Raw genomic sequence first — 24,187 nt, 5'->3', positions numbered from 1 at the left:
TTTTAGTGCATTTTTCACTGTTTGCTCTTGTAATCGGAAGGCAGTCATCTGCCTTCCGATTACAAGAGCAGAGTAGAATTACGATGTAGGATGGCCGAATTATGTGGGAAATGGTTACTGTAACTGCACTACGTAATCACAGCGCGCCATCTCGATGAGCGAGCAGAGAACACAGACGATGACCAATGCAAGCGTGTAGCGCCTCGAAAGTGGTTAAAGACACTGAATTGCGTACCGAACATGCCGGGTTCGAATCCCAGTGAAGACGTGAATGTAATTTGTGACGTGAATGTAATTCTTCCATATGAGGCAACGGCGGCCCACTTATTTGGGGCCCCCGTAATAAAGGGATTTTAATTCATGTAAATAAATCGTAGTTTAGTAATAACTCAATGAGCATTAGAGATATTTTTCTACAGCTGTTTTAAAATTTTGAGCTGCACTTTTGGTCATTACAATTGCTGTAATGTGAGGCAAGAAAATTAACATATTCATATTTATTTTACAAATTCATTAAAACAAAATTATGAAACAATTGAAATTATAGATAATTTTGAGTTACAGAACATGGCAGAGATTTTTACCCTAGCATCTGTCTCTAATAACAATATCAGCTGCTATACAGCATGTCAGAGTCGAACGGACCTTGGGTGCAAGTTATAAGTATTGCGTAGGGTACTACGTTAGGCTTCATTTGCCGGATAGGCTGGCGGTTGTTCTTGAGCCAGTCTCTATGCATTTATTGACCAGATGTTTTCGGTTGATGAGTGATATGGAGAACTCACTTGCGAAGCCAAGTGTCTGCCGTATTATATATTCAGAAAAGCTTAAATTCTATGTGGTGTGCACTATGCAGTCTCTCAATCTTCTGCTCGGCGAAGAAATCCTTGAATTTATGGTAGAGTCACTGGTATGAAAACTTAAATAATGTAATAGAGGTTGTTCAAAGTACTAGATATGCAGACTAGACGCAGACGGAATATATACCTTATTGCATCCCATGCCATCAATCGAGGTGGCGGGCTGATATGCCGATGAGAAAGGGAGTCTTCCAGTTTTCGTTCCTCACGGTGGTTCCACATAAAATAGCAAAAGTGAGATTCATCAGAAAAGACGACTTTGCGACAATGCAGCTTCCACGTTCGTCGTTGAATACACTATTGTAGGCTCTCATTTAGGCTTCCATTCTTGTGTTTAGTGTCAAGGAATTTCTAACCAATAGTAACCTCACTGATAATCCAGTGCAGACAGCATCGCATTCATCGTACGAGTATACATCTGATGCTGTGCAACTCACTCGGTTTCTTCCCAAGATACCTTAAGCGATTTTACTATCGCTGTGAGAGATCCTGGCAAGATACGTATCGTCTCGAGAATCAGTGAGTGCGGTGTCTTTGAGATATCGGACTTCTCTTTGTGCGGCCCTCTTCGAAAATTTTATTTCGAATAATCATACCAATGTCGAACAATACGAGTTGCAATGTAATGTACAATAATCCGCAGTCCCAGTGTGTTCAAACTTTCATGTAAATTTCAGGTTTGCTACGCTTTTTCTTTATGATGTATCAATTTTAATCACCAGGAGTATACTTCAATGAAATGAATTATTTGAACATGGTTAAAATATTCCTGTTTTTGAAGGATGTTATTCTATATCGCCTGTTTTATTATTATTTTATATGAATATCAGTAAGGAAACTGCTACACTCATTTTTTATCTGAAATGACTCAAGATCACCATTAGCAAAAAATAAAAACATAATATACAATTTATGTTAGGAAGGATTTACATTTCTCGCCATAATATTACTGGAACAAAGTCTTTTATTTTGAAGTTGAAAAAAAATTGAAGGCCTTATTATTTTACATTAGAAAACTGTCTCAAGCCTACTAACTTTTGTTTCCTAAATTTGAAAGAAAACCTATGATATTCGTTGCATAGGTTTCTAGCGTCTTTATTTTCTTCAAAGTATGAATTAAATAATGACAAATTGAGAAGTTGTTCAGATTTCTATTATAAAATGAGCGTAAATATGCTATGTGTTCTAAGATTCTGTAGTGTGTATTTTTAAGTTACAGTTAAAGTTGAAGAATCTTAAAAACTGGTAAGCAACTACTCGCTTGAGTTCCTGAGACAGTTAATAAAGCTTGAGAAGGGTTGAAGACCCTTTATTATTCCAAATTAAAGTTTAACAGAACTCCATCTTGGAGTTTTACAATAAAGCCGTCCCTCGAGCTTGAACTCACTAAGAAATTAACTAATCTTAACTAAAAAGGTATAACTGAAGCTATCAAAATTCTAACCGAGTTGGCCTCTTAATGCTGAATAACGTCGAAACTATCAAAGGCCTAAGTACGGCCGAGCTTAATCATAGCTTAAGAGAGAGTAGTCTAAAAAAGCGAACGCGTGCTAGCCAGAAGCTCTGGCTCTCTCTAACGAAGTCAGTAGAACTTCACGGTTAAATACGTCTCCTCAATTTGCATTCAAACGCGATTCTAAAACTAGGTTCTAGCCAGAAGTTTAAGTTGAAATTCAGGAAGACAGGAAAGGAACTTTAACTGAAAACTTAACTGTTAAAGAAATTAACATAATCCTTACACTGTATCAATCGAGAGTTTGGTTTTTGCTTTTTATGTGTTTCCCCTTATTCAGTCTAGAGTTCGTAGCTTCTTTCAAAAAACGAAGAGTTTAAATGTTAAAAATTGCTGTAAAGGTGTTGATTACCTAAAAAGGAAAGATATAAAAGTATCAATTTCATCCCCATTTTATTTCGATGAATTTATTTAGAGAAGAAAATAGTTAGATTTTAATTGATTTAATTTAATTAGAAATATTTCCATGTTTTAGAACTAAGCCTTTGTTATTAATTGAATATGAATAAAATATTACAGTGCAAAACTGTTTTATTTATCTCTGCCAAGAATAACATATATTTCTGTATCAAAGTTTTAGATTTTCTCTTAATCAAATCAAATCTTAATCAAATCATTGCAAAACTGTGAGTACATATGAATCAAGAAACTATTTTCACTAATCATAAATTTAAAATGTGTATATTAAATGTGTATAATATTAAATAATTTTTTCCCTTTTAAATATTGTACAGACATAATCAGATAGATGAGGAAAAACGTATTCGTAAGTTAGTGATTATGGTTTTAATACGTATAAATTTCTTATACAACTTTAACTAATAAAAACTTTAAATATTACAATAGAAAATATTTTTATACTTGCTTTATGTAAGATACACACTTTTTAGTTCACAATCGAAATGCGAAGAGTTACATAATGCACGTGTTGATGTATTTTTTAAAAGTATATACTTAATTTTTGTATGCTGAAAAATTGTAGGTGAATCTTTAAAATAGTAAGAGATGTAAAAACCATGTAAGAGGAAACAGTGATCCAAAGAAATAAAGAGGCTGATGCACTTTACAAACAGACGATCTTTTACTTACATTTTCTTTCAAACAAGTTACATAAGCAGGGGACAGAATATGGAACAGAATCGCGCACGGAAAATGTATCAAAGACACAGGTTTTCTTTATTATTTGGTTTACAGACTAGCAGATACTCAAAGGTTTACAAATGAGCTCACACATTGAGGGATTTCAATAAAATGTAGGTACGCAGAGAGTGTGACGTTAACAAGTGCATGCAAAGCGGTCATTCGCAATATTAGTATCAAAATATGGGTTGAGTTCACTACTCGTAAATCTTTCTCTTTCCTTTTGATACTCATTCAGTTTTTTTTAAATTGTTTAACTATTTTAATTTTATTTTACAAAATAATTAAAAGTTCCGGATTCAAAATTTCGGCAGTATTTTATAAAGATGTAAATATGACTTCTATACATTAGTAAATACACCTTGAGCCCAAAACATTCTAATTTTTATCAAGTACTTTAAGGTTTTGTTGACAGAATACAACATCAGCTGAACCGCTTCCTGAAATTCAAGAGAGGGCGATTATTGTTAATAATACTGATTTCACCTGTTATTAAACAATATCCATTTAAACCAAAGACTTAAAATACCATAAACTTACTTTGTTGAAATTATATTCTTTATAAAAAGAAGAAAATATCTTTAATGCTAGTAATGTATTAGAAAAGCCAGCAGTAATTACAAAAATTTACCATTAAAGAAATTAGGTACAGTTACTGTTATTAAAATAGGTACATAACTTAATAATATAAAAAAAGTAGTTACAGGTACAGTTACATGCAGAACTCGTCATCAATATTCAGTTGCATCTGTTTTTTCTGAACCAGAGGTAATAATAGTCAGGTATAACATTCCATAGACTTGATATGATGTACATTAATTTCATGCAGTTAAATATCTCAAGAATTAACATTTTTAATTATACTTCTAGAAGCAGAGCATTAATTCTGTTTTATATAACAATTGACAAATTTTGTCTACATTTAAAGTTTAAGCGGAAGCAATTAGGTGAGTTCTTTTCTTCTCGTATTTAAGGAACGTTTGATAGCTATTTATGGCGCAGCATGCGAGCATTATTAAAAATAGCAGGAGAAATAAAAGCAGACTGTCTGAATGCATAACTATGAAACCTCTTTCTGTAAAGTCATTAATATCATATTTTTAAACTCAGCTTGAAAGTAAAAGTTGCATTTTAACAAAGAAAACTATCATTCATTGCCTCATAAACGATGATATCTAATGCATCCTTCCTCGGCCCCTTTTTCTTTGGCATTGGTGCAGATTTACAATTTAAATTCAATAACTTCTTGAAATATTTTAACACGAGTTTTTTAACATTTTAAAAATATGTTGATTTTTTAACCTTAATACGGTAACTTAATAAATTTTACATAACTTGACTATATACAACAAAATTTACTTTTTATTAGATCATGGTTTATAAATAACTCCTTTAAAGAAAAATAATGTGGATAATTAATAACAACTCATTAGACCGATTATAAATTAGTATCATTCGAGGTGTGCATATTATATTTGAAGCAGAAATTGTGTGCAATATATTTAATTTATATATCTTTGAAATATTATATATATATATCTTAATTTTTACTCTTTTAAATGTAACTAGAGGAATCTTAATGTCATTTCGTACTTGTGATTTGAAATTTTATTTAACCACATTTGAGGGCTTTCAGTTACTCTAAATCTCTAAATAATTTGCACCCAATAAACTTTCTGAAATAATTGGTTACATGTCAAAATGTTACTTAAAAATTACGCTTTATTGGGTAATTATAAGATTTTAAATTACGTATCTTAAATTACTAGTGTTTTGAAAAAAGTATTAGAGACAGCTTTAACAAATTCTTGTGTTACTATTTGGGGAGGGGACGGAGGAGTATCGATTTAGGAAAAGTTTTAAGATTAAAATCAAGCAAATTTAATTTAAATTTAGAAAGTTAAACTATTTAAAATGAATGTAATTTATACGCTGACATAAAATCCATCTTTTACTGTACTTTCAGTTCAGAAGTAAAAATTTTTTAAATTAGAAATACAAAGTAGTATAATACAATAAGCTTGTCCATAGCGATTAATCATTATTCAATGAATTAATGCTCTTTTTATCTGTTTTTCATGTCCTTAGTTTTAGCCATTTGTTCCAAAAATATCAGATTTAAAACTTTAATAGCACTTCATATATTACATTTCAAATAAATTTAATATATGAAGTTCCTAATTTCCTAATTTCTTAAAAACATTCCTTTTCTTCGCGTAATTTTGGCTATAGGAAAATAAATTATACCAGTGTTTGTTCTACGTGGATGGAATGTAAGAATTGAGTGAAGTAAACAATTTCAATGCATTTAACATATTTTTCATACAGTTTAAGATTTCATATTTATTTAGTTTAAGACATTTCTTTGCAAGGTAGATTATGCTGCAAGTTTCTTTAACAATGATTTCCGTTACTATAATATATTTCTTTAAAAAAACACCTCCCTAAATTATTTAGACTATCTTTCATATATAGAGAGAACATATATCATATTTATAGAGAACATTCCCGGATTTAAACAAGTGATGAAGTGTTATCAAAATTTAAATTTAAAGAAATAAAATAATAATAGATAAGAACTTATTAAATTCCAAATGATTGTTTAGAAATAAAATCCTCTTTCTCTGTCTCATTTGTTGATGGATGTTCCCGCATCTTCTGCATTTTGACAGTTTTCTTGTTATTTCGAAAGATCCCGCATGATTATTTTGACTAACGGAAGGGAAACTTAATCCGTCATGTTATTAAATATAATAAACATGATTATATTAATTAATGTAAATAATGGAGACTAGATTTGAAAATAAATGCTAGTGTTTATTTTAGCAGTTATCCATGTTTGTTTATTAAGGTACGGTATTTTAGAGTCTTTTTTAATGCTAATTATTTATTATTTACTTTAAAAGTATCTGTTTTAATATGTATGAACATTAACTTTGATATTTATTCTTTTTATGTGTTTAGATGTTAATGAAAGAATGAAAAAAGTGGCTTCAGAGAGCTAGGGCTGAAGGAAAATATTTCTGGTAATTTTTTTTAAACCTGATTATATTTTTAAATGCATATAATAAATCTGTTGAAAATTATATCTGTGAAAATGGATATGTCTGTGAAATTTTATTTGTAACACTCAGTGTAACATATTTATGACACCGGTAGTACATAAAATGTTATTTGAAAAAAAATATGTGAACTCGTACATATTATTCAGTGTTCCTTCTCTGTAACGTAATTGCAACCATTTTACTTCTGTAAGGTAGGAATATAAATACGCAAAGTAAAATGTGTGTGTAGATTTCAGCTAAAATTTGTTTTCATGTCTAATCATGCTGTAATATATATGTCTTACTCATACTTAAAAATATGTATTCTGGTTTGTGTGCACACGCTAGCACGTCATACATTATCATACTTAGTCCAGACTGCGACTGGGAAATCAATCGGATTGTGAGCTCGTAAATAAACTTTGAGTAAAGAAGAATGCAACTACGTAAGGATCGCACTAAGGCACAGAGGAAACAATATTACCAGATCCATGGAGGGGGAAAACATTGACTAAAGCCTAATCCTCTTAACACATTCTTAGGACCAGACATAGACGGTAGATAATTAAATATCAAGAACCTTTTCTGGATATTTTAGTAGTGTAAATTATTATTTTTAGTCATCGAAGGACAATAGTACAAAATTATTTTATTCAGCTGTGGTGCACCTGCTGTGGAAGAGTTTAAAATACATTTATATATAATGTATTCTTAGAATTCGTTAAATTTCCACTTACGAAAATATGCCTTTCATTTCTACGCTCACATCTATGATACTTTGATTTGGCAATACGCCATAATATCCCGACAAATATGCAATTCGAACCTATTTCAAGACCTTTAATCTGCATCTGCTCTCTGTGCGTCTGAATAAACATTCTAGAGATACTGGCCTTCAGGTGGCATCACTGGGATATGCGCATTACACTCTTCTAATTACTTCCGCTTTTACTACAACAATGTCAAAAATATTTCATTTAAATATTTTCTGAATGAAAATTTTGCATCTTTCTCTCACACGTGAACCACAGCTGGCATAAAAAAACCCTTCCTATACCCGCTTGATATTTCCGAGGTGCGTTAAACGTAGCACCAATTAACGGCTCTCACTGTGAGTAACAATTTTTCAAGACACAAATCCATCGATGCACACAATATAGGAAGGGAACTCGGCATTAAAAACATACACACGTTCGGCAACAATCTTTGTGTGCCTTGTTAAACAAACTTCGACAACTTTGTATATACTTGATAAAACTTTTGTACGACGTGGAATCTTCATTTATCACATTAGAAAATGTCCGCTTCACATTTGAGCAACACCACTAGGTCGTATAGACGGTACACTTCTGTGTATGTGTATATGTATATATATATATATATATATTTATATATATATGGTATATGTATAATATATAACGTTTACATGCATACGCAACAACATCTTTAGTTCATCGTTTTAGTGTACAAATCAAATAGTACCATGAGGTACATTCGCAAAAAATATACAATATTTCCAACTGTAACTGAGAGGAGCATTAACGTTATGTCAGAGCACCACATCAGTAAAAATTTTGAAGCACAATATTTCACATAGAATTCTTCAGGAGTTATACATATTGTTGTCTGAGCTGAGTTCACTGTAAATCGATTATTACCACGGCGACAATTTCCGTTCGGTGGCAAATGTCCATATGACATGAGGTAGAGTAACGAGGTTACACTTCTGTCGCTGTGGACTCGCCATCGCTGCTCAGACGAGAAGCTGCAGTAATGCTCTTTGCCTGAGCGACTGCAGATCTGTAATATGCTGCGCCTTGTTCATACATCCATGGTTGCGCTTGACCATTTTTCCAATCATCAATATCTCCAGGTACTGCACGAGCATGATCTATCAAATCAGGACCCTTCTCTTCAGAACACTTTTCGGGAAGGAATGTTGAAACACGGCTATTCCTTTCTTCTTCTCGTATGATCGGTGACTCAAAGTTTAGTTTGATTCCTTCGGGGTCAATTGATTCCATTTCAGAGCTGCCATCTCCTCGTTCTCTTTCATTGCCTGCTTTACGATCTCCGCCTTTCTTTCTTAATGTATCCGAAAGCTCATGATGTAAACGGACATGAATATCCTCTTGAGGGACTGGCAACGGGATAGGGGCAGTGCTTCGTTTCTCGACGAGGACTTGTTGGGTCAGTATCATATCTTGAGAAGGATTATGGCCATCCCATTCCATGTCAGCTGAAGACATGTGATCTGGAACCATCCACACATGTCCAGGTATAGTGGAGTCAACCATTCTAGGATCATATTCTACTGGCAGTTCATTTGTGGGAAGACCTTCGTATCCCCCCATTCGAGGCGTTTTATCCATAGCATTAACACCAAGAATTTTCATATCAGAATCATCCTGGGGAACTTTAGGAGACGTTGGGTTTACGGAGTTACAAATTTTGTGATTAGCTTCAATTCGCTTACGTTGAGCATTGCGCTGTCGTCTCCTGTGGCATAACCAAAGAACCATCGAAAGAACTACAAGAACAATCACTGCACCAGTGACCATACCAATAGCCATTCCAGCCATAGAACTGTTTCTATCTTCTTCTTCTTCTTTCACTTCCTGAGTTTTTTCTTCTTCAATAATTTTCACACCTGTTACAGGAATTCTTGAAACCATTAATGTGAAATTCTTTGAAACCTTTCCCGCTGTGTTGGAAGCCACGCAAGTATATACTCCAGCATTTGGCTCTTGAACGGATGATATTTTTAGCTTGGAGTACTTTTCTTTTTCTGTGTATTCGGACATGATAAACGTCTGCATAGATGAAATTCCTTCAGATAAATTTGCAATAACTCTTTCTCTCCACAACCACTGAATAGACGGAATAGGATCACCAGAAACCTTACACTCTAAGGTTACGTTTGAACCTTCGAACACGTTCATGGCACTAGATGTATTCAAAAATGTGGGAGCACAAGCATAATCCTCGATGTTGACTTCTGTCCATATTTTATCACGAAGTCTCACCGGTCGATAGCAAGTTGGTGGAATGTAAGGAACATTATTATCATGTAACCACTGCCGAAGACCTCGAAGTTCGCAGTCACACGTCCAAGGATTACCATCGAGAGTTATGCCATGAAGAAACTTAAACGGCATCATAGTTTTTGCATGTAGAGTTTGTAGTTCATTACTATCAAGCTTCAAAACTTCCAGTTTCTCTAATCCTTCAAAAGCTCTGGCAGCAATAGTGTCAATTTTGCAGTTACTGATTTCTAAAATGATAAGGGTTTTAAGTTCCACGAAAGCTTGTGAAGGGACTATGACTAAAGGATTTCCGCTTAAAATCAAGTGTCTCAATAATGGTAGATGACGGAATGCTGCTGTAGGAATGTAAGAGATGAGGTTATCGCTGAGATCGAGCTCAACCAGATTTGAAATTCGGTTTAAAGCGAAATCATCAATGTGCTCTATTCCACATCGGGCAAGATATACTTTCTGCAAATTAACCAATCCAGCATTGAGGAAAGCATTCGGAGGCAAAAGAGTAAAATTATTTCTAGTCAAATCCAGAACTTGAATGGTAGGTTCAAGCCCAGGAGGAATCCTTTCAAATCCTGCTAAGGAGCATTCTGCTGTCTGTTTGCCTTTCCTCCATATGCACTGGCATTTAGGATGACAGGAGAGCGAGAAGCTATACTGTGTCAGAATGCTCAACAGAAAAAACACAGTATACTGAATTTTTTCCATTATAAAAGAAATATACTAGTTTGATGATCTCTCAGAGTTGTCCACTTTAGTACCAACTGCAATCATTGTTTGGGCCTGTGAAAGAAAAAAAGAAAAGTGTAAGTATGAAAACGGATTAAAATATTGTTCCGTTTAACATTCAGATAAACTGTAAGAATAGCAATAAGAATAAAATAAATTTGTTGGTGCAGTGAAAGTAAATGGAAACTTTCACTAACATTCTGCATTTTGATTACCCTACGTACATTTTAAAACCAAGAAAAATGGTTTAAAGTTGAGAGTCACTACTTTTTGAAATTTAAAAAAATGCAAATTCAAATGAAAAGGTTTATAAAACCATTTATGACAAATATTGAATAATATTGTAATAAATTTTCGGCCGCAAGACATATTCTACCTTACACTATTTTTTTTTAAAATACAGCGATCAGCATAGGTACCTGATCTAGATTTAAATCTGAAACTAACAAAATATAGGTCAACATCTCAATCTATATTCAAACATTATATTACTTCTCCACCATAATTAAATTTTTAGTACTATTTTTTGTCAATACTAATAAAATTGTGATACATCTTTGCTTGATTTCTTCAGTCTGTATATAACTTCAGTAAGAAAATTAAGCATATTACATTTTGTCAAAAATTATCAATACATGCTTGATAAAAATAGCTACGATGACCGGCAAAAAAAGATATATTAAATTAAATGAGCTTCTGTTTGTAAGTAACCAATTTAACTATACAATTAACCATTTAATGAAATAAATTAAAAATTTATAAAAGTCACAATATGCTGTCTAGCAGAGTAATGTAGGCACAAATAAGTTGAAAAATGATGAAAATATAAGCCTTAATTTAAAATTGCATTTGAAATTGTTTTGTAATTTAAATTTATTATAAAATAAGGGTGTTTTAACTTGTCAAGAATATTTGCAGTCCAAGTTGATAACAGTTTTTGAACAATCTCTCCCGCTGTTAAATTTCTACACAAATCCCTTTCTCACGTTTCGGTGCTTTCTCGTTTTCCGATAAAGCTGACAAAATGCATGCGGTCCACTTTCTTCAGTTGGAACAATTGCCATTTGCTATGTTTACTACGTTTTGGGCAAACGGTAGCTCGTTAACGGGAAGGAAAAGAAATCACGTAAAGCAATAAGCGTAAAGCCACCAGTGCGCAAAAGCAGCTCTTCCAATCGATGTAGACTCACGCAAGTTAAAAGATTGCTTCAAAGCTTAGACATTCTGCATTTAAAGAAAAAACGGAATTTCTTTAGTTTTAAAAGGTCAGCGAAGAAACTTGGAGAACTTGCACATTTTTAAAAAAATTATCATGACAGCTGACAAAGTTGCATTTTATTCCTATTAATATGAATAGACGTATACATATTTTTAAATTTTATTTTAAAAATTTTTTCGGTGGTTGTTCACATTGTTCCGTAACTATTACATTTTTCGTTTTAGCTCTACTTTACGGAATATGCATATGATATTTGCATTTGCTTTTAATTTCATTTTAAATTATATTTAATATACGTAATATATACTGTATTCTATACCTATGTAAGTATAAGTCATATTTCGAGTACGCACAATTAAAACACTTATCAAAACCTATTTAAGCATACTTAGAATTTTATATTATGCAGAGTATAATTTTTTGCAAGAATTTGGTATAATATAATGTATTTTAAAACAGCATTTCAATACTTAATCCAATTATGTGCTGAATATTGCAACAACTGTTGGTAATATTGTAAAATAAAAATAAAATAATTAAACTCATAGCCTATTCATCCCATATCAAGACAAAAAAATCCCCAGATCAAGCAATGTTAATGGTTGCCGGGTTGAACATGTAATGGATTACAGTATTAGATATACAATATATTACAAAAGATGTAAACATTACGTAACTGGTTAGGGTGCTTTTGAGAGGCAATCTGAATAAATATTATAGTGAAAGATACGTGCAACGCATTTTATGCATCATTAATGTGATTTAATTTTCAATTATAATAATGTTAATCTACTAATAAGTGATTGAAAAGTCTCTGAAATTGAGGTTTAAAATTATTTATTCTAAACTTTTAGGCACTCTTTAATTTTGGATTTAATTAGCTGATTTTGCAAAACGAGATTCACCACAGGAAAACCGTATTAGCTGCTCTACTAAGCAGACCTTTTAAGGGAAGTTTTTAATGCTACTGCTTCATAATATATATATATATATATATATTAAAGAAAGAATGAGAGGAAGAAATGATACCAAATTAAGTTCAGCCAATTATGCTCTTTATTTCCAGATTTCCAAACACACTAGAATAATTCTTCGTAGACAATATACTGTTTAAACATAACAATTACGATAATTTCTTATATACAATTTATACAGGTTAATGGGGCAACATAATTTTATTAGAGCATTGAAGATACGCTAGCAAAGACGGAAGCTAGGGAAAGAATTAAGCAGAAGAATTAATGACGTAATTAATCGCTAGCAGTATTTATACCAAGTTTGATATGTGTGTGTGTGGTGTATATATATATATATATATATATATATATATGCATATATATATGTTTTCGAGGCATATATTGCTGTTCATGATATGCGTTGATATATCCTACAGTTCGCGGTGAGACTATGAACGCCTCAGAGACCGCATAAATAACGTGATTTCAGATATATCATCGTTTATTGATCATCATGCAAACGATTCAAGTGCGAACTTAATATTTTTCACTCTCAAGGAGTGGTTTTACTTGAATAACGGGTCAACAATCAGAATACTTTCATTTGAGCTGCTGAAAATTCAAAGAGTGAGATTCCTCTTCGCTGAGAGTAAGTTGAATTATGTAGCACCATACCTAGAGGCGAATCCGCAGAGCTAGATTTTCTTTAATACAAGTGGTGCTTTAACTTTTTCTTTAATACAAGTGGTGCAATACCGCAGATGTCAGCAATGAATTTTTTTGGACCAAACGAATGTTATCGTTGGTTCTAACAAGACTGCCTCACGTACGCGATCGACTGATCTCGGAAAACTTGTGGCCGCCTTCAAGTTTCAAAATTTTTATTTTTAGGAATATGTGAAAGACACTTTCTGCCATAATAACTCTATGTCGTATCAGATTGCTATGGAACATAATTAGAACTGGGAATAACATTTTATGTAGAACTGAAAAAACGTCCACCAGTTTGTGTCATAAAACGAATTTGAATATCCAAGAACTATGAAAAGATATTGGAAATTCCTCTTCCTTTCCTAACTTTTCCTTGATTAAACACATTTGTGAGCTACACCGTAAAGACACCACTTAAATTCGTTTGTGTTTCTATATCTAATAGAGTAGTGATGCATTTCAAAATGATTTAAGGCTTTGTAATTATTAATGTTTAGTTAAAATATTACACTTAATTATTTTTTAACATCGTTACAAACTCGTTTAATTTTTAAATTCTTAATAAATCATTTTTGTAAAATTATTTTCAGACTAGAGAGAATAATAATTCTGAGATTTAAAATGTAACGAAATCTTTAGATAGTTTTCGAAAGAAAAGAATTTTTAAAGGAATACATCAGGAAGTAATATCTTAAGTATTTTATTTATAAATATTTCTTCACATACTAAATTTGAATGAAATATATGTAAATAAAAGTATCATCTATTGAAACTGCAGAGCTGTAAATTTTATAATTGTAAATAATTTAATTATCCAAAGTATTATTTGTATACATCGTCAATGAAGTTCTATTAAAATAATAAGCTTTTTGATGATACCAGTGATTGTTTATTCACAATATTTTTAAAACGTTCGGTTGTTTTACAAACTAGATTATTTTGCCTGAATTTCTTCATGATAATTTGGATTTCATAAAATGCGAAATAAATGAAATATCTATATGATAAGTATAATTCTAAAATTCATTCCTAACATTTGCAAAGACCTCAACTAAAAAGGTATTTTTGATACTGAGTATGACAGTTGCTCGTGTTTATGGAATAGAATTAATTAAGTAAACTGCCAGCCATTCTTCAGCTTCGTTGAATCTCAATTGCTGCTTCATATTCAGGCGCAGGTGCAGTTGCTAATTACCGGAGGTACTTTGAAATTGTGCTGGCGGCTCATAATAATGAGTCTACGTCATGTTTACTTTCGCAATTAATGAAGTTTGATGTAAATGATGTTACTCTCAGATCGATAAAGACGCATTCAAATCATGCCACGTTTTTAGCTAGTGGAAGTGTTTCCTTCATAAATATATTTATGTTAGTGCAGTGATTCTTAAGAATGACCCCTGCTTATTAATCTATTAACTTTGGAAAGTTTAACATACTTGGTCTGAAAAAAGCCATTAATAAGTGTAATTTTCACAGTCTATACTGTAAAAGGCACTAAATATTTAAGCTCTTTTAACTAAGCTCGAACAGTCGTTACAATAGCGAATGAAATGCAAACTGTTAAGTAAAACGTTGTAGCTGAGTAAACAATCATTTATTGAAATCCTCGATCTGTTTCATTAATTAATGTTTTTGAGTCAAGACAAAGGATTATGCTCTTGTATTTCGTTACAAATAAATAAAATTGTATAAAATTCTTTCTTTAGAACAGTGTTATGGAAGTTAAGGAAAACGGTATTGAAAGCAAAATGTTGAATTTTATTTTCTCCGAAAATTAAATATTTCTTTTCTTACCTGTGAGGGCAGTTATTATTCATCACATGCAGTAAGTAGGCAGTTATTTAAAAAATTAAAGTCACTTAATATACATAATACACTATATATTGTAAAAATGGCGAGGGAATTTGAAAAATATAATTTAAACAAGATCAAGTAATTGCTACCATTAGATAATTTATTTCGAAGCTGGAAATGATAAAACTGTACAATGCTCTCGCAGAGAACTTAAACTGTGGACATTCCGATCTAGCCGGACGTCTTCCCATTACACTACGAATGTACGCGTTATGGAGGGAGAAAACCTTAAAAATTATAGAATCACTCAAATAAATAGATAGATTCTGGAAATAATTATGCGAAACGAATGACATCTTCCGAAGTCAAGTGTCCAGTCTTTCAATCTCTTAATGTTATTTTACTTTGGAAAGTAACTCTTTCGAGTAACTTCAAAATAACTTACTCTCTGCTAAAATTTTTAATTCAGAAAATAAGTCTTTTATTCCCCACACAAGTAACTTCAATGAAGCTATAATTAAAAATAAGCTTAACAGTCTGATATCTTTTATCATTAAATATAAGACCAATCTGTAAACCAATAATATAGTGACAACTACGGAGAACATTTCCACCTTATTTTTAACTTTCAATTTATTATTCTGAGATATTTAAAAAGTAGAAACATATGATATACATAAAAGTTCAAATAATTTACGACGAACGTGAAACTAAATAATTGCTTATGCCAATATAAATAGAACTCCTAGTTTTGTTCTTCCAAATGTTCTTTTCAAGCAAGTGTTCATCCATGTAACAGCTTCCTTTTCCTTAAGCGTGCATTACAATCAAAACTAAACATAAAATGCAGCTCAGTTAGTAATATGCATATCAGTTGTACATTTAAAATTTCAATTCCAGCTTTCCTAAATCTCTCGAAACTTATAAACATACTTATGGAAGAGGAGCGTGAGGCTCAAAGAATAATCAGAATGTAAAGAAAGTATTTAAATATACGTTGCGCTTTCAGAAATGTGGGAAAATTGTATTTCTTATTATTTGCTCGCGTTCAGAAATGTAAATTATTCTTATTATTATCAAAAGGAGGTCGTGAGAAAAAAAATAAATTGCTACATAATCTATAACTTAGAAATTTTCTCTATGAAACGAAACTTAAACACATGCGAAATTATTTAAATAAAAAGCTAATACTTCCCCCTTCTGTAAAGAATAAATAAACGTGGCTTGTTTGTCAAGAAAGCTTATTAAGCTTGGTAATATATGTCTATATATACTTAACTTATAGAATACCATGAAACCATATTCAAGATTCTGAACCCGAGTTAACGACCAGAATTTTTTTTTTTTTTAATTTTGTTATGTTTTATTCTCGACTACGAATTTTTGTATAAAGATTAAATTAAAACATACAGTAATCTATAACTTCGTTTTTATATAAGACCTTTAAAATTCTTTTATAGGAAAATTACTCAGTTTATTTAACAGTAAAATAATTTTGCCTTTCAAATTCTCTAAAAATTTAATACGAAATTGGATAGCAGGATATACTTTGCTTCCAGTAATATAATTTTCTTTTGCTTAATTTTAGTGCATTTTCCAATTCCTGAAGACATTTTCTTGTTTGAGGTATATTATTTAAGTCAACCCTACATTCTTGTTCGTTAACAAGCACTATGGGGGATGCAGAAAATGCTGAAAATTTTCCAGTAGATAAACATGAAGTGTATTTGCCTATTCTTAAATAGTTGCTGCACACATAACTAAATTGCACAAAACATAATCTTATAAACATTTAAGCTTTTACGGCTGAGCATGTAAACGCTATCTGCCTGATGCCTTTATGGAGCTTTCTCTAAGGGAAATCGACTGTGTTTTGGGCTACATATATAGAAAACGACGCAGGTAATGCATTCTCATAAAACCGTAAGGAACGTTATTTTAGTTTTAAATTAACCAGTTTTGTTCAGTCATTTACCTTTCTTTCTTCCCTCATTTCCATTTCCTTTCAGAATGTTATTTCAGTTTCGTGCGTTATGCAAAGTACAGTAGATGTTTCTTCAGAAAGAACGTGTTCTGCCGTTCGGCCACGTTGTTCCTCTGGTTTCAGCTTGCGCCAGCTCGCTTTAATTATCTCTGCGTAGCTTTCCACCTTCCGGTTGACAATTTAGCTTAGTTTTAATTTTATATTTCTATTTTGAGTAAGCACCAGGAGTGTCGTTTGTAAATAACTGCTTGAGTTGAATAAAAGGGTCTTTTCATCTTTCTAACGTGTTGTCATTGATAAACTTTTAACTTATCTCTTCACAGTTTAAGTAAAGTTTTAGCCACCGAAGTAAGTTAATTTAGATATTATCTTACAGACCAGATGACGGGTCCAGCTTCCAAATTTCAGCATCTTATCGGGAAGCGTAAAAAAGAAAGAGGAAATATCTAACGAATCGAATATTTAACAGACGCTTTTTTTTAGAACTGGCGAATAACTTAATTCTATATCTATGACAATGGTAGCTGTCTTCATTTGCGACTTTTAATCAAATTACGCTGACGAAATAGAACCATGGGATAAATAGTATTAAATTAGAAGGAAAATCAAACATATATTCTGCAACTCGTTTCTTCTCGAAAGTTAAAAATTAATTAAGTAAAAAGTAGCAAGATAATTGTCTTCATTCATGTTATAAAAACGTATAGAAAACTCATAATATTTTACCTTCACTAGAATAAGGTACACGATAACAAATATGTTTATATTGAGCATATTTTACATGCTAGATTTATTTATGACGAATATGTGGTATTTATCAAACGTTCGAATCCAATTACATTAGCATTCGCTTTTGTCCAAGCTTTTGATAAGCCCTTAATTCTTAGTTCATATGCTAATTAATAAGAAGGATCCGATTTTCAGAATATACTTTACAGATATTATAAAAAAATCTTCTTTAACAAAAAATACAAAATAATATTAGATTCTTTCGAAAATGCACATAATTTTACACTTAAATTGGCACAATCCTTGAAACCGGTAAAATGAATCAATGGTTTTGCTTATTTCAAAGGTAATGAGAAAACGACCCAGGAATATTTCTTCCAACGTAAACAAAATACATGAAGTTTTTATAGCTAACACGAGCCAATACTTGCTAACAGTTCTACATCACGCTGAGTAACAGATACAATGCAAAATGTTATAATAAGAATGAATGTAGAAGTAGCGATAAAAACATTCACATCAATTATTAAGTTTTCTTTATAAGGTGTCTAAACAAGGAATGTAAAACAATGCTTTCAAAATCTCATTTCATAAACTCCATTCTTTTGAGGAGTATAATCAGTTAAAAAGCAATTTCTTATGAAAAATCTTTATTTGCAAATTCCTTCTAAAAGAGTAATAATAATGGTCTGAAAGACCTTTGTAAGAAATTAATTGAGATCAGATTTTCCGACTTTCTGGCAATAATTTTCTGTTATTTTTCGTAAATGCTATATGAATCTCATTACGAATCTCTTATTATTTTTCACTCAATTTTATTTGATAACTTTCAGTGTTTGAACAAGCTATTTGTCCTAAACACTCTTCAATAAAACTCCCTTTTTATAGGAAAATATCTTTTGAAATATTTCATTTTCATCAAATTTTTACTCTTTCCAATGAGATTTTATCTCAGTGATCAATGAGATGCCTTTATATCTCTGCTTTATGAATAGTAGAGTGAAGATAAATTTATTTTTCTTTAAATAAATACTAAGCAGAGATTTATTTTATGATCATATACATATGCGGTTGATCGAAAGAGACATAAGGCAAAGTTCAAGCTTAAAATTCGGTAAAGAAAGCAATTTTAGATTGGCGTCGATTTTGAGGCAGATAAGGTACAGATTTAGCAACAAAAAAAATTATTTACTTCAAAAAGAAGCATAGCATTTTTCGAAAAACTGGTTTATTTCCGAAAAAGCGGGATGTGTATCTGATTGTCTTCGGAACTGTGAGAGTTTCATTTAAAATCTAGGCCCACCAGCGGCCGAGCGGTAAAGTCGCTGAACACTGGTAGTTCGGTCCGAGGTTCGAATCCCGCGAACGGGCTGGCTGCATGGGTGTTTTCGTGGTTTTCCCCATGTGTAACGTGTATACGAGCCAGTTTCCCTTAGAAAGTCCTCCACGAAAGGCATCCCTCCTCTTAGGCAGATAGCCCTAGTATGCTTTGCCATAATTAAATACACCACCACACACCACCATTTAAAATCTAAACCAGTCTGAAGTTTTTGTGTTTTCTTAATATTAAATATACACATTCAGAAAAGGAGTATTAATATAGATTACTTTTATGAGTAACAAAACAGCTGTTAATACTTTATATTTGGTTTGAAAAAGTCTAACTAGCTCCTGAAATCATAACTAATTTCAATTTAATTAAAATATACTTAAGGGCATCTTTACATAACATGTTTCAGCAGAAAGTTAATTTACACAAATGAATTGCGTAATCAGTATAAATTGCTTAAATTTAAGTTATGCCATTGCTTTTAAATATTAATCTTTTTCTCTCTCGTTATATTAGATCATATCAAAATGGCTTATTAAATTTAGATCAATTTTTAATAAGCCTTTGAATATAAGAAAAAAAGAGGGCGATCAAAATAAATGCAAGTATATTTAATTGTATGGTATATTTTTGAGACCAGTCAAGTTTACTGAGAACTTTAGTGCTTGAAAACCCCTTAGTGAAATGTTTACTACTCTGTGTTTTTCTCAGCATGTTGAATAAACTCAGAAATAAAGCAGGAATGGTTGTTAAAGGAAATCTCTTTTTTTAACTAATTGAATTTACACTTTTTCTTTACGTATTCACAACGGGGATAGAAAGCTGCTAGTTACTAAAACTGTTCTTTTAGAAGTAAGAAAAAACATATTTTGGCATAAAAATTCTGGCTTCGCACTACACAATTATAATAGGTAAAATTTTATTATTCTTAAATGTTTCTAAGAAATTTATACATAAGAAAAGAAACGTATCCGTTTTAGGATAGCAGCTCAGCAAACTTACATATAATGCAATACCAGAAACAAATTCTCAAGAATCCGATAAAATATGTCCGAATTTGAATATTTGTAGATTTTTCTTATTTAAATAAATAAAGATAAGGTGCTCTAGCAATAGATATTTTAAAACTGGAAGTAAAACTTTTTGCTATACATATGAAGATAAATAAAAAGTGAAGTAGAGACAAAATCTATGTGGTTCAAATATTTATGCAACAGATTAACGTAGAAAGAGATGAGAAAAGCTTTCTCATGCCAAGAATACATATACAAATAAAATACACATCAATAAAGACTTGCAAACCGTGACCAAATAAGAGCTGTATGCATATGTTACCATCTTCTAAAGAATTTTAAGCAACTGATGCCAACAAATGTATATTGTCTGTCAAGGCAAAGTACAAGGTTTTGAATTCTTGATATTATGCCAGACATAGAAGTTTTAAAATTTTACAATTACATTTTCTAAGAAAATCTTAACTTCGCAAAATTGCTTTTATCTGCCGACTGAGTTATATTAATATAAGAGGTGTCTGGGGAGAAATTGTTTTGTTCAACTGTTGCATTAATTTAATAGCAAATCTATCTGGTTTTGTGATATTAAAGCTGGAGAGATATGCTAAATTTGTTTGCAACGCAATTTGCATTAATCATGGAAGAGTATTCTTATTTAATAAATTAAGTATTATATAAACGAAAATACACTCATAACCTCCCCCCGAAAAAAAATCTCGAAAATAATTAAATAATAAAATTTCTTACACATTACCAAATCCAGAAAAATTAATTAACTAAGTGATCAAAAACTTGATTATATCATTTATAATAATATGATACTTTCGTCGGAAATTATTTTTTCAAATGGAAACCATGTTCGTATAAATTTTATCTAGAATTTTATCTACTCTTTGGAACAACTCCTGCCTTAAGAGTTTATTTCATTTTATAGTGACCAATGACATTTTCAAGTTTCACCACCGCTGTAAATGATTCTGTCGGAATGAAAGACGAAATTGGTACCAGCTGCAAGTTCATATTACACAATCCTGTGCCGGACGCTATGTCGTCCAAAGATTAATGGCTTGCTTGCTAGCACTTGCCCGCGAGCGATAATATAGCAGTACAGAGGCAAACGGACGCCAGTTATAGGGCAACGTCATGACTAAGAAAAATAATAACCCAAATCGGTCGAGCGGAGGTCATTTATTGGAGTAACAGCCATATGAGGACTATATTGCTTCTGCACAGCATGTCTTTCGAATTGGACACGAACATAATTATTTCGCGCTGTAGTTAGAACATATGGTTCCTCGCAGGGAAAAAATGGTTTTGAACATTCAGACACTTAGTGCATAAGTTTATTTCCTTACATATTAATTGGGATAACTAAGTTTGTATTTCTAGTGTGAAGCAAGGACCGTATGAGAACGTTCAATGCTGCTTAGATTTTGCGAAATGAGAAACTAAAAAGCTTTTGATCAGTTAATCCCAAAGCACTTAAATTTTTAAACAAAGAAAGAAAATTAACTGTTTAGTTACTAAATTTCTTTAAAGAAACATTTACGAGCTTTTATATGCGAAATTTAATTTCTAAGGTTTTTCTTTTATAGTATATTCATGTGTTTGGTTGTAGTATGTGTCGGCCTGTATGCATATAGATACATAAAAATGTGAAGTAATACTGTTTTAGTTTCCCTAGTGAGCACATAAAGTACGATACGATACTGTTATAATGTCAGAACTAAAACTAGGCGTTATTTCGAAGCATAAAAATAATCTACATGTTTAAGCACGTTTCACATATCATTTGGAATCACTAAGTTAAATGATACTACTAACTGCACACTAACTACTGCAAGAAGAGATCAATGTGTCACAAAATAATATTTTCTACAGCATCAATTTATTTTCTGAAGAACAATTTCTTAGAAATACACATGTGTTATGCTGAGACAACATTATGAATGCAATAAGCCCTTTACAATAACTATACAACGTATCACATCTTGAAGCAATGGACGAAGTTAACAGGCGACTACAATATGTTAGTGAAGGTGTGTGGAAAAAATGTCACCGGGAAAAAAGGGAAACGGAAAGAATGTTCCCGGAAAATAAGGAACGTAAAAATGTCACTTGGAAAATAAGGAACGTAAAAAAAGGAACTCTAAAATCTCGCCAAATAATATCGCCGATTGGAGTTGGGTGAACCTGCCAAATTCTAATTTAACGGGCAGGGTTATAGCGGGCTCTCTTGAGGGAGGTTTTAAGGGTAAGATAAAACTTTTATCACCCAGCTTGGCGATCTTTCTAAACATGCCTTATATTTTCCATTGCAAACGAAGGGTGACATTTTTTTTTTCCGTTCCTTATTTTCTGGGGACATTCTTTCCGTTTCCCTTTTTTCCGGGTGAAATTTTTTCCTACAACCGTTAGTGAAGCGGGGGCTAGAAGCGGGGAAAAAAGATCGACGTAGTAAGAGCGGGCTATTCAAAAGAGATGCAATTCGTTTTATAGAATCTAAGAAGGGACTGATCAAGAATTTTTAGCATTGCGGAATACTGCAGAAGTCGGATTTTTGGAGGGTACATAATTAAATCTAAAGAAGAAGTTTAAAGGGGGTTTTGATGATCAAGTTGTAGAGACATTAGGTATTTTTTGGAAGCAGGCAAGATTAAAAATGAGCAATCGCCTTCGCCGGAAATCGAACCACGGACCTCTGGAATACCGACCCAGCGCGCAGACCCACTACACCACGAAGGCATGCTAGGAAGGCGGGAGAAATACCTTATAAAGTTAGTAATTTATTAGTGATTTATTTTCTTATTATATACTTTACATATTCCATCCCCCCTTAGAGAAGAAAAAGGCTTGGAAAGAGTTTTTAGAGATAGAGCGTTATGGCATTAGCAGAGAAATAGAAAAGATTTTCAAAAGTACAGATTTTAAAATATCAACCAAATAATTATTTCAATAAATGGAAAAAATAAATTTTGGTAGTTAAGGAAAATAAGGTTTAGAAACTTTATTTGCTTAGGAAAGAATTGAAAATTTGTGCAGTTCTTGACATTCTTGAATAGTAGAATATAAATTTCACAGTTCGTTTCTTTTTGAAAGTCCTTCGTAAAAATTAACACTTTTATGTATACGTATGTATGTACATAAAGTCTGTCCTGTTGCCCTTATTAGTTTTTATTGTGTTAAAAATAGCACATGAAATGCAACCAGATTTTAGCACCCTTTTCTGGCACAAAAATATTCGCTTATGCTCATTAGGTCAATGAATAATATCTATATAGTAAGAGAAAGAGAGCTAGCTATAACACAGCTCACATTTAGTTCCATTTAAATTTATTGAAGTTAAATTAATACTATTTTGCGAATAAAACGAAAAAAACGAGAGAAACAAATTCAAGACGAGAGATGGGAATTGCAGGAACAAAATGCGTAATTTATTGAAAATTTAGTTAATCTTTTGAATTTCTTTTTGAGTAACAGTAGCTTAAGTAAAGCTGAAAACATGCTTAAAAGATCTGTTTACATTAACAATGAAATGCTAAGATTCGCATGTGATTCTTTTCCCTTTATAATAGTTGAAAAGTCTATTTTGCAGTTAATGTATTTTTAGTTGTATCCTTAAGGACTTAGTATCCGATCCGAAATTTCCTTTTAAATTTCTCATTAAGGAAACCGAAAGTAACTTCTGAAAAGAAGAAATACGTAAATATTTCATTTTTAATCATTGCTGGTCATTAAATGAAAATTTCAAGTTTTTTTTCGCTAAAATTATCCGAATACCTGGATAAATTTCTTGAAGTCTCTTTCTTTATAAGGTTTTGGAAGTGCTTTTATCGATATGCTCATCTTTGTATTGATACTACAAGAAATCTAAAGAGAAAGGCCTAACTGTAACTTTTACATATTTGGAAAAAATAGTTCAACTTCAAGTTTAACCCTGGTATGAATTTGTAGCAAAGTAAGTAGTTTGTTCAATGTGATAATGAAATTAAGGAAGTAATTCTAGAAAACAGAATTTAATATTAAAGTATTTGAATTGAATAGAAAGAATTTAAATAGTAATTATTACATGAAATTTCAATACTATTTGTTCAAAATAAGAAGTACAGGTCTGACAAATTTTA

The 24,187-nt window shown here is 31.7% G+C and overlaps 1 protein-coding gene across 2 annotated transcripts in view; it reads right to left on the bottom strand.

Annotated features, from left to right (window-relative positions):
- Window positions 1-3,432: 3,432 nt before the first annotated feature.
- The window catches only part of LOC118187603 (uncharacterized), a 934,081-nt gene continuing 913,326 nt past the window's right edge, over window positions 3,433-24,187 (bottom strand). For both annotated transcript variants that reach the window (XM_085808399.1, XM_085808398.1), the window contains exon 7: window positions 3,433-10,381. In XM_085808399.1, coding sequence (XP_085664525.1) covers window positions 8,276-10,306 — 2,031 coding nt within the window. In that variant the 5' untranslated portion in view covers window positions 10,307-10,381 and the 3' untranslated portion in view covers window positions 3,433-8,275. The remainder of the gene's footprint in view (window positions 10,382-24,187) is intronic.

Source organism: Stegodyphus dumicola, chromosome X1 (assembly GCF_044657685.1).
Source record: "Stegodyphus dumicola isolate Sdum_Otavi_A_Nest chromosome X1, ASM4465768v1".
Taxonomy (NCBI): Eukaryota; Metazoa; Arthropoda; class Arachnida; order Araneae; family Eresidae; genus Stegodyphus; species Stegodyphus dumicola.
Note: the sequence above shows the minus strand (reverse complement) of the source record. Positions and strands in the feature narration are given on the sequence as shown.